Raw genomic sequence first — 12,324 nt, 5'->3', positions numbered from 1 at the left:
TTAACTGGAATCTCAAAGAGAAAAAAAAGCCTGACAAACTTCTTTCTTAAATACTTGTTTTCAGGCCTATCATATGATTAGGGCTCCACACAAAGGTTTGGGTTTTGTTTTGGTTTTTTGTGGGTGTTTTGGTTTTTTTTTTTAATCTTATTCCAGTCCTTTTTCTAAGCTCCAAGTACTCAAAAGAAGAGTTATTGTTTCAGTAGAAAACTGAACAGCATTCAAATTTCAAAACTGAAAATGGAGCTTAAGGTTTTGGTCCATATATCTCGTTACAATGGGGAAAAGCCATAAAGTTTAACCCTGTTAGCAAAAAAGGAGTCATTCAGGCTATAAGAGTTTTGCTTTTCTTTATAAAAGCTGCGGAGCTTGATTATTTGCGAGAACTCTGCAAAGCCTATGGATCTGTCCCAGCTAAAGCCACTGTACTGCTCTACTGGCATTTTGTTCAAGCTGGTTTGCCACCAAGCAAACATGTTTAGATCTCCTTTGTGGAATGGAGAAAAAGTGGTGGCAAGGACCTAAGAGATTCTAACATTTGAGTTGAAGCTCATCCTTCCATGCTGATTGTTAGCAGAGCACTAAGGAACATTTTACATTATGGCAAGCAGAACAGACACAAAGCTTTCAATATTGTTGCCACCTCCGTGTAGCAGGAATATAGCCTGATCCAACTTCACATTTCTGAATTGTACAGCAAAAAGAAAACTTTACAGGGAGGTTTTATTATTCCATTTTAAATTACTACTTCTTTTCAGGAAACTTTGCCTTGGAATTACCATTACTGTGTAGCAGCTTACAAAAGATGTTTAGCCATCTCCAAAACAGACCATTCTCAGGCCTCTCTCAGAACAATGCAGTGTGAGATTATTCTCTATTTTTCTGTGACTCATTAGCCTCCCAGAAGCAGAAAGGTAATATAGTTCATGTTACTGCAGTCTTCCTTCCTTGGTAAAGCCTTTAGCCTTAGAAAAAGAAGCTTCTTAGGTTTCAAGGGCTATTATTAAAATGAAGGGTGCATTACTTGTTTTAACTTCCTGTAACCATATTTAAAATACATACACTTTCCCCACCTCCTGCCCACCCCATTTGGTCAAACTAGGCCTTCATCTTCTCATTGAGACCTAAGTGTATTTTCTTAGATTAGACAGTGATGTATTTTATTCACAATCCACCACATCTCCATTCCCTCCTCCCTCCCCCTCAACCTTCCCACACATAATCAAAGATGCTAATAAAAATATGACGTAACTGGAACATAGTGAAAGCAAAAGCACTTTTTCAATAAACCAACATTTATGTTTCTTTATATTATCATGCAAAGCTGGATGAAAGCGTGTTTGGTTACAAGCAGCAATAGCACCAGCTGAAGTCCCCTCTCAAGCCCTTCTTACTCAAATGAAAGATGTGTAACTTGCAAGAAGGTATCTCCAGATAATACTGCTAAGCTTTTTATTATTACAAGAACATCAGTTGTCTTCAAAGTTTACATTAAAACATTGGTGAGTAACAGGATGCTAAAACAGACATTCCTATTCAGGGACAGTGAAGCAGAAGAGTCACACTGAGAAAGTAGCCTTTTATCCACAGAATTTAAAGAAAAGACTGAGAGGGGTTGTTGCAAGCTTTTGGATGCTGCAACTATACAGAGGCCCAAGCAGCTCAGCAGTGCTCAAAAATGAAGAAGATAGAGAAGACAACATGCAAGAGAATTTCTGTCTAGTCAGATCCATATACCTAAAGAAGTTCTCAGTGGGATTGAAGTAATTCAGCAAACACACATTCTTTTCCCAATACATGTTATTTTTCCTCAAAAAACTGCCCACAGAAACAATCAAAAATGTTTGAGTGCTTACATACTCTGTTGGGGGGGGGGGGGGGGGGGGGGAACGACAGGTTGAAGTCATAAAGTTTTCTTTTGTTTTCCCCCCAACAGACCAGTAAGACAATTGAAAAAGAAAACAAAAACTAAAAACCTATTCCTCCCAAGCACTCTTCTACTGTAAGGCCAGAAGAGAAAAAGACAGTGCAACCTGACAAAAATCGTATCAGTTGCACTACAGTGTGTATTCAGGACTCTCACTGTTCCTTATCAGAGTAGGTCTGTCCCCAAATAATGAATTATTTATGCCTGTACATAATTAATCATGTAGATACAGCATTCTCCACTAACCCACAATAGTGCACATAACTACAGCTGCTACCACCCGGAAGCAGAATACCTTGTAAGGCATTACTGAGTCATTCTTGAAGTCTTCTGCCTTTTTCTACTTATTGGGTCAAAACACTGATCTGAAGAAGGGGTTTTATAGAGCTTTTTAAAGTGACTTTAATTCTGTTTATCCTTCCCATACCTGAAGGTTGAAAAGTCACTAGAAACTATCTGTCTCTCATTATATTGTTTGATATCAAAATGATACTTATGAGAGGGAATCTGCTAGCTGAAGCTTTCTGTGAAATCAGCATCAGTAAAATTATTAATAGACCACTCTATATACACACACAATTCTATACTGATAATCAAGCCAAACTCCATTCCTTGGCCTTCTCCCAGATGCTATCAACTGGCAGAATTCAGTTTGCCCAAGCATGTAATTACGCATTGCTTATGTTACAGAAGTAAAGGGTATTCAACCCACTTCTATGGAAGTCAAGCATGTGGAATGATGCCTTATCCAAGAACATGCCAAACAATATACATGTCTTAAAACAAATTAAGATGAAAAGGCCACATCTTTATCAACTTCTTTCCCACTTCCTGTCTCTCTCAGAAGGTTCTCTGCAGCTGAAGACTTCTCCATATCCTTCAGGTCATGCACATGCAAAGTTTAGTAAAATGGAGTAAGACCAACCGAACAAGTGAATTTAGGAGAAGACAGGACTCGTTTACTGAGCATGCTCAAATTCACTGTGCACCAAAGAGTAGATTATAAACCTGCACTAAACATTTTTATGCAACTGTCTTCTGCAGAGGCATGTTGTCTTAATTATTGTTTGATAGGAACTCTGATTAAGGGTAAGGATTCTGTGATAACACTACATTAAATCTCCAAATTCTCCAGATTATCGTTTCCAGAAGAACAAATCTGAAACCTATGTAGCTCATATCCAAATGTGCAAATAGATCTCATTTATGACCAACTGATATGCTTATAGAGGCTGGAAATATCAAAGGAATGTTCAGATAGAAAAGAGGACTTAAGATAGGAGAACACTTGAAAATATGTTTAGCTAAATTTAGAAGAAATTAATTCTCATCTCAGAGGAGAAATGATGATTCAAATTCAGTACTCAAAACCATGTCTTTTATGAAGTAAAGATGAGAAAATTAATAGATGAACTTCAGCAAAATAAATTTCTACCAGCTACTTTATCTGCTATTCTTGGATGCAGAGCAGACATACAAAGTCCTACAGCATTTGTGTGGACAGCATGACTGAGAAAGAAAGCAATAATTGTTTCTAAAGTTTTTAGAAACATGACAACCTGATTTCTTCTTGAAAACACAAGCACTTTTTTTGGTACTTGTCTTTAGAGCAGCCAGCTCATTCATGTAAACGAGTTGGACATGTATGAATTTTCAGTTAAAGGATGACTGGCAAATAAAAACATCAGCAGTTGTATCTGTCTTCGATAGGCTTGACTTTTAATGGGAACAGGAAACTTCGTTCTCGGAAATTTAAAAACTTGCAGACTAACAAGACAATATTTTAACTAAGCTGTAGCCAAATCCATTTATACTCTATACTGTCTACTTTTCAGGACTAGATTCATGTTCATCTGGTGCATTTTTTCCTTCTGAACATTAGATTAAACATGCTCAGTAATAGAAAGTTTCCAAGCAATCCCAAAGCTCTTGACTATTACCCTTTTTTTTTTTTTTTTTTTTTTGCCATGCCAAGCAGTCTTTCACCACACAGATGCAAGCCCCAGGCCAGCCCACGTGATAACAAAAGGTAGTTCCTGACCTGATGTTAGGTATATAGGGGATGCGTGTATTGCAAAGAGAAGCTAATACACCCTGGGATAGCGGAAACACACACTAGAATGGAAAGAAGTTCTGCTTGGGGATAGGGAGCCAGGATCCTCCTCCAGCAACTGCCTCACTGACTTCTGCCTCCTCATCTCTGTCCTACCCTCTGTTGTGGCTGCTGCCAAGGTGGGCTCCGGGAAGCCATGCTCAGGGGTCTTGCGCATCAGCACCTCCCCCTCTTGCTCACGTTTGATCCCTAGGTCTGTGGAGCCGTGTTGGATCGGTGAGCCAGGTATGCTTGAGTCAGCCTCGTTTGAGAAGTCAAAGCCATCTGGGATTCAACATATAACATTTTAGTGCTTTTTCTATTCCTTTCTTGGCATTCCAACCCAGGCAGGGAAAATAGAAGATTTATGCGGACATGGAACAAACACAAAACACTACCCATGCTTAGTTAAAAGTTGTGAGAACATCCACAGAAAGGGACAGGTGGGCTATGCTGTAGACCAGAGACTAGCAAATGAATATAATGGAAACTACAGTGAAGACAAACGTGACCCAGAGGTTTGGGTTGGTTTTTTTTTGGGGGGGTGGGGGGGTGGAAAAAAAAGACAGCTACTTGTTGTCCTGGACATCCTGATTCAGTTGAAGACCAGAGGTCATGAAATCTTTTTGCACATGATACAGAAGAAAAAAAAAAAAAAAGAGTACCACAGGAAAATATGTAATCCTTGTTTTCAGATTCTTTTACCCTCAGTTTATTTTTAGGTAATTCTACTTTTTACCTTCAGCCATTTATGCAGCTTTTTTTAATCAATGGTTTATACATGCAGCAACAAAGCTTTATAAGTATGACAAAGTGATTTCAAAGCAAGCTTTTTGCTACACCTACACTGAAGATGTCATCATATCAAGGTAAATATTACTACATAGGTTTTTTTTCTTCATATGGTCAAGCACACTTCCATACAACGTAGTACCAACTGAGGAAAAAATAAGGACTGATCTTAAGCTATCCAAAGCTATTTTATGACATGACCCCTCTCTAAATCGGGCCATATGATGGTAGGAGTGTGATGTTCAGCTTTTCCCTCTCCCTTTGCCTTCAGTAGCTTTAGGTAGCTGGAACCCTATCAAGGTCTGGATAATACCACTCACTCCCTGAGCTATTTATGATGGGACACGGTTGAGTTTTAGTGTGGATTAAAGAAAGAACTCTAATTCTAAGCCAAACTCTACCCTTACAATTTTATGCTGTGTTACATGGAGGAAGAAAGAAGTCTTATTGAACTTTTTCCAGCTTCTCCATTTTCCCACCTAGCTCATGGGTTATCACCAAATCAAAACCAAAACAAACACCCCAAATGTTCATGTTCATGCAGTGCTCTGAAGATGTAAAATACTACACATTGTTATGGAGTATCACTTTTCAAAAACAAACAAACAAAAAAAACCCCCAACCAACTGTTCCGCAAACATTCAAACTCAGAAGCCAGATTACAGTGATGATGATGAATACAGTACACTACAGTATTTGCTCTTGGCACAGAAAGTTCACCTTCTCTCCTCCAGCGATGACGACGGATAGAAGCTGTTGTAATAGCAGTCCGAGAAATCCTCGGCACTGTCGGAGTAACTTCTACTTTCAGTACCTTCTGGCCTTCTTGCGATGCATCAGGAGCATCAAAGGGCAGTGAGTTCTTCATGGCATTTGCAACCTAAGATAAAAGTAAAATGCTGTACTACTACTGTCCTTGATTGCACTAATGGCAATATTAGATCTCTTGCTGGATACAGAGAGGGAAACAACCCAGAATTGTTAATTATGCCAGATTCCATCCAGATGGATGGCCCCATCCCCAAGATTCACAGTTGATAATTACATTGAAAAGCTCATCACAAGCCTATTCCCAAAAATATAGCTGAACTTTCTCCATTTTTTTGAGGTAATTTATTTCGTTCCATGTTTGCCACCTGTACTGACAGAGGTAACAGCCTACACAGGAAGGTCTCCATCCAAAAGAGACTGCAAAATTATAAGGAAAATACCATTTATGTTTTACGACAAGAATGTCATAAAACTAAGCCACAGGCCAAGCCAATGCAAACAGCATATGGCTTTGTGCATAGGGGAGACAGGGCCAGATTCCCCACCCCATACGCGCCGCCCTCCTCCCCCCCCGCCCCTCCAAAAAAAGAAAGAACACTAACCAAGGGGATTAGACTGCAAGCATTTGCAAGAATTTAAAAAAAAAAAGCAGCCTAAGCAATGAGCATCAAATCATTAAAATGCATTCATTTTTATTAGATCTATTTTTTTATTGTAATAGCCTATTATAAAGTCAGAAGTTTTGTTTTGCAGCTTTGAGGAGAACAAGTGACCTCTTTTGGCTTTGATGTTTTAACTGCTTCTTTAAATTTCCCATAAAATGCCTTAGAGGTTTACTTTAAAATATTTTAAAAAGCAACTTTCAGTCCATGTTTCCTAGTTTACAAGTAAATTGTTCAAAAAGTGAACTTGTGTACCAGCTCTTGAAAAGCAAGCTGGGTCTCTATGGCATGTGCAGTATTCAACAATAATAAAGCTGCTGCACACAAAATGTGATTTAAAACTTAAAAAAAAATTTGAAGTGAACACACCTTGATTTTTCCAAAATCTTCTTGACTTTATACAACCAACCAGCAATAAAAATTAGACGCATTTTAAACTCAACAGAATCACTAAGGTTGGAAAAGACCTGTAAGATCATCAAGCCCAACCATCAACTAACACCACCATGCCCATTAAACCATGTCCCACAATGCCTCGTCCACACATTCCTTGAACACCTCCAGGGATGGTGACTCCACCACTTCCCTGGGCAGCTTATTCCAGTGTCTCACCACTCTCTAAGTAAAGAAATTTTTCCTAATATCCAGTCTAAACCTCACAACTTCATTCATAGATCTCCTGTGTTTCACAGACATCTGACTTCCTACATGATCTTTACTCCACCTCTAATGAAGACAGTAGATAAAATAAGAGGGTTAGAGATATCTAGACTTAAAGTAAAACAACTATGGAAAATGTAACTTGCTCATCTCTATAAAATCCTGCCTAGCAACAGTTCCCCTCGTAATTTAGGCAGGCTACTCTCTCCACTACAGTTCACAAGAAGCATTATGAAAAGCAACTTTATGTTGCCTCCTAATGGATTTTCTCTTGTATCACAAAAAAAATTTGATTTTGCAACTTGGGAGAACAGACTTCACTATATGGCAAGAGAAACACATTTATTTAAAAATAAATGTGGTCTGCATGTTTAAATACATTGAAGTCTACTCGTCAGCTCAAGGCAAATGCATGTAAACCCCATTTTAAGACACAGATAAAACTATAAGGTTGACTGTTGTGTCCACTAAAATGAAATACAGGATCTGCTTTAGAATATGGATCTTTGCAAGATACTCCACTCTTCTGACAATGCATACGTGAATTTTTCTTCCTGTTAGACCATGTTCTTTTCCAAAGAAAAGGCATTTTGTTTATTGTATGAAGACTCGTGGCTAGCTGATGGAGTAGTATCAACTGTTTAGCACATTACTACAATCAAGAATTTCCTAGTTTTATGCTGTAAGCAACACTTTCATATGTTCCCCTCAACCTAGTGACAGAATTAATGCATTTTTAAACCTCATCAATGTTGTCTTGATATTCTGAGGTTGCCAGAGGCCTTGGAAATGTAAGGGACATCCAGCAAATTCCTTGAACTCCCAAAGCCCACATATACCAAACCTGCTTAATAAAGTCATATTTATTTATTTATAGTAATGTTTATTCACATTATAATAAAGTAAAAGTGACTTTCCTGCAGGTTATAACAGGCAAACCATCCAGCAACCATGAGAAGAAATAAAACTGTTTCAAACAGTAAAGTCACAGATCACAGGATATTAATTAAATCAAAGACTTTTCACTTCCTGGGGGGCTGGAATGGCTGCCATATAGCTGATCCCAATTTCCAGCTGCTGTTGTGATCCTGTAACTTCTCATTATACATCGTCTCCACTGCCTTCCTGTCTGACTTCTAACCAACTCAAAAGATTATTGGCACCATCACAGAAATGCTCCTTATCATTCTGCCTTCCACTTGTCCAACATGGATTTGCCCTTTGCTAGCCAATTCTCACAGCCTCAACTCTTGTTTGTGAACTGCTCTCCTATTCACCCATAGGCCTTTTTCCATGCCATCCTCTCGAAATGGTACAAACTGCATTCACCCTAACCTTGATCACATTAAAGGCTTCAGAAACTCATTTCCGCTGTACTGAACCAAAGCAGATCAAGTTCAACAGTACACAATGGTTTGCCTTTCCATCTTCTACTCACTAGAGTTGTGCCCTCTTTTGAATAGGTACCCTTCTCAAGTATACAGGATTAAAATCTAAAAATTAGTAGCAGAAATCTTCTGCAACGGGACCAGAAAAGTGACAGCACTTCTGCTTGTTGAACCTTTTAACAGCTGGGCTTTTCTAACAGCATAAATTGTATTTCTGGGGACTGAGGAGAACCATATGGAGATAAGAATCAGTGCAACAGTAAAACTTTGAAACAATCTAAACAAACAGTTTGAATGAGTCACAGCCCTTCTCTGACAGAAAAAAAACAAAACTGCGATCCTTCAGGATGCAAAAAAAACTTGCTCACTATGTCTAATCCAGCACTGAAAGGCAGGAAAACAAACAGCAGAATTCAGACTTGGCAAGCCAAGTCTGCAACTATCAATGACAAAGAAGGGCTGGTTTCAAGCCAGACATTCACTCTTGCCTACCAGAAAGGAGCTCAAACGAAAAGAATATCCAACAAAAGCAGTAAGTACATCAATAAAATACACCTCATAAAGGTGCTGTCACAATAGGGACTTTGCTGATCCATGCTTCTTGTGTACCAGGCTAAGAAAGCCTGTGTGTCTCTGCACTGAAGACAGGGATTTTCATCTGAAACAAGCACAGAACTCTGGTGTTCAGTGGAAGAGACTGATTTGACTAGAACTGAGCTACTCCCCAGGTCCAGGCTAGCTTGGTAGCAATATTGAGTCTTGGCGATTAGTTTCCCTCTGTAAAAACTCCCAGTTTTCATGACTAGGAAACCAATACCCAGTGTTTGTTAACAGAGGTATTTTTCCTTCCCTAGAAAAAGCCTTTCCCTTGCATTACCTCCTGCCCTTTCTAGTGCAGTCTCTGGGTAACAGTGAAAGAAGACCAATTCTACATTACAGATATTTCATAGCTTTCAGATGCTGCTATTTCTTTTTTTTTTTTTTCCTCTTAAGTCTACAGGCAATATAAACCTATTTAATTAAGAGCATGGATCTACTATATTGTCAAAAATATTTCTCCAGGAGACATACACAAACACAGGGACCATGATGTTTCTCATTGTAATGATGACTGATGGTATTCCCATAATTATACAAATAGCTTGAGTACAGATATCTAAAAATAATCCTAACGTGGGGGTTTGCCTGAATATTAAATGGACTTCAAAGAATTTGCTGCTCTTAGGAAATCCTAGGCAGAGGCTGAACTTGAAACTTGTCTGGGATGCTGCACAGACAACGTTTTACTTGGTGTTAGTAGTTTTAAGTTTAGAATACAAAATTTTATAATGCTGCTAAATTATACACATCTCCTGGACAATGCAATGAGGTAAAAGGACTCCAACCTTTGAAAAAGCCAAATTGCTTGAATATATAGCATGAGGCCAAAGACAAGCAGGTCATCTTTTTATAAAACTGGAAATTTCTTAAAGCTGCTTTTTAAAAATTGCAGTAAAACAAGACAGGAAGCAAGGCCATGATCAGAGTATTAAGAAGAAAACCCCACAGATGTGCCTGCACGCATATGCATGCAAAACCTGACAAGTGGGGAAGGGGGAAAAATTGGTGATGTTATGACATCACCAACCCCAGACAATGGGATGGAGAGGCTTGGTAGGTTTGGAAAAAAACCAAAACATTCTAGAAGATTCCTACAATTAGAAGTAATCTCTAAGGCCAAACTGATTAAAAATGAACAATCAGGACTGAAAATTGCCATATCATCAATTGAACTAAGTTCCAGATCCTCCTACACACATTTTAAATGTAGTAGTTTGATAGGGTGGCCCAATTCAGCAGGTTCAATATTTAATTTAAAGCTTTCAATCTGATGGAGCAATGAGTCATTTCCAAAAGGAACCAACTATTATAATAATTCAATGGATACCAAGCATTTAAAATGCTCCAGTGTCAGAAAGCATGTAGATAAATTTTACAGCCAATATTAATTCATCAAGAGAATAATTTTACATAATTTATTGCAGAAGTGAGGGATCTCAGATTGCCACATAAAAACATTTTTCCCAGTCCACTCCTTTCTCAGTTATGTAAAAAGCAGTGAAATTTTACTGCTGTTAGTTCAGAGGAACACTAAAGGCCTCCAGCCATAATTCTTATGCGGAAACTGAGACAACAGTCTATTTACTTTATTCTCCTTCATCTTCCCTCTTAATGTGTATTCTCATTCCTACATCTGACAACAAATAAAATCCTCCATTGCTCCTTTCTCTCTGTCAACCTCCTCATCCTTCCCAATCACATCCACCTGCATCCAGCCTAGTTTCACCACTTTCCCCATTTCATTTCTCTCTTTTTATGATCAGAACAGCAAGTATAGTGGAAATTGAAAAAGACAAACAATCAGAAAAACTCCATTCTATTGCTGCTCCTCTAAAGAAGGTAAAGATTAAGACCTCTATGACTTTGATCAATCAAAATCTGACATTGACTCTGGAGATGAAGCTCCTTTTCACTTTCACCTCTATCCTGTTGTTGCTTTTTCTAGTGTGTTATCAGTTAAACTACACAGCGTACTCTAAGCCCTGCGGAAGGTCTAGAAGCAAAGAAAACTCCTTGTTTGCAACCAATGTCTTATGACATATAACCATTTGGTTAAGCTTCTTTGAATCACTCACTGGTAGCTTATGCCAAAACAACATAAACATTTTGATCCAACTCGAATACATTAGAAAATCCTAGCTTTCAGCATCAATGAGTCCTAGGAGATCCCAACACCCTAGCTTAATACTCAAGCAGAAAAAGCATGGTATAAACAGCTAGGTTGAAAACACCAGCTGTTAACAACCACTTGCTGTGGGGAGTGCTGTAAATGTCCACAAATGCTTTCATTACCAGTCCACTTCAGAAACACATCCATACTCCTTTTAAGTAAATCCATAAATTGCAATGGATTGTTTCTTACCAGCAGAGGCTGTGAGTAGAGTTCAAGCTGTGCTCTGTAAATTATGTCCTCCAATACCTCCTGGCCAAGATCCCACTGACCATTATATCTAAAAAGTAAAGAAAGATATTTATCTCTCATATCTTACGAACTCAATCTTGTCTTTTTTCTGCCCAAATGCAGCTCTCTTCACTTCTTTGCTTATGTATCAAGTTCATCAACTGTATGTACACCCCAGCCCCTTCACTTCTTTTAAAAATATAGACAAAGCATTTTATTATTAATCTTGGTATAAAAAAAGCTGCTCCTTGTCACCTCCAAGCAAGACAAAGTTGACGCCATAATCAACAAAACTTAAACAATTAAAAAAACAGAGTCAAGATGTAAAGGTTAACACTATTTAGCAGAACTGAATGGATTTTTGCTACCTCAGAAGCTACTGACATTCAAGAGGTCTGCATTTCATCAGGTTATCTTGGCATCCAAGATCATTATGCTTGTGAACAGAAGGTATCTGGTGGTAGTGGAAACTTGGGAAAAGATGAAGCCAGAAGCCTAACTCTCTTCCGCACCTACTGCTGGCCCTTCATCACCTAATTCAATGCTGACAAAAGTATTTTCAAATTATTACGACTGAGTGAGCAAGTAATGGGAAATATGATAATCGAGTTATAAACTTGTGTTATGAATGTAACTATTTTTTTCAATCATAAATCAACTAGCATTTTATATTTTAATTCATGTAAAACCAGACATTTCTCTTGATAAAAAAAAAATCCATCCACGTACATGGCGTAATAGACACCTGTGAGCAGCTGCACCATGAAGTCAGGGTCTAACACCACTCTACCACAGTGTTCTTTCCAGCGTTTCTCATGCTGCCGTGGAAATCCACTCACACACAGCCTGAAAAAAAACCCACCATTGTAACCAAATGCTAACCCCACAAAGACTACAAATGTCTTTACATCACAGAGATTTTAGTTTCTTTTCAAAATTTGTTTTTCAAAATATAAGTACACAACATAGAACATTCTTATGTTGCTCTCCCAACCATTAAAGCAGTTTTATAACAGTGCCTTGAGATGCAG

At 38.3% G+C, this 12,324-nt stretch overlaps 1 protein-coding gene across 1 annotated transcript in view; it reads right to left on the bottom strand.

The window, feature by feature from the left end:
* Positions 1–12,324, bottom strand: part of HYCC2 (hyccin PI4KA lipid kinase complex subunit 2) — a 28,341-nt gene that overhangs the window by 1,386 nt on the left and 14,631 nt on the right. The window contains exons 8-11 of the mRNA XM_059820041.1: positions 12,023–12,139; positions 11,255–11,342; positions 5,532–5,691; positions 4,137–4,304 (exon numbers count right to left, since the gene is read on the bottom strand). Coding sequence (XP_059676024.1) covers positions 4,137–4,304; positions 5,532–5,691; positions 11,255–11,342; positions 12,023–12,139 — 533 coding nt within the window. The remainder of the gene's footprint in view (positions 1–4,136; positions 4,305–5,531; positions 5,692–11,254; positions 11,343–12,022; positions 12,140–12,324) is intronic.

The sequence above is a fragment of the Gavia stellata genome, chromosome 8, assembly GCF_030936135.1.
Source record: "Gavia stellata isolate bGavSte3 chromosome 8, bGavSte3.hap2, whole genome shotgun sequence".
Classification (NCBI taxonomy): domain Eukaryota; kingdom Metazoa; phylum Chordata; class Aves; order Gaviiformes; family Gaviidae; genus Gavia; species Gavia stellata.
The sequence above is the reverse complement of the archived record's forward strand: the minus strand, read 5'-3'. Positions and strand labels throughout refer to the sequence as shown.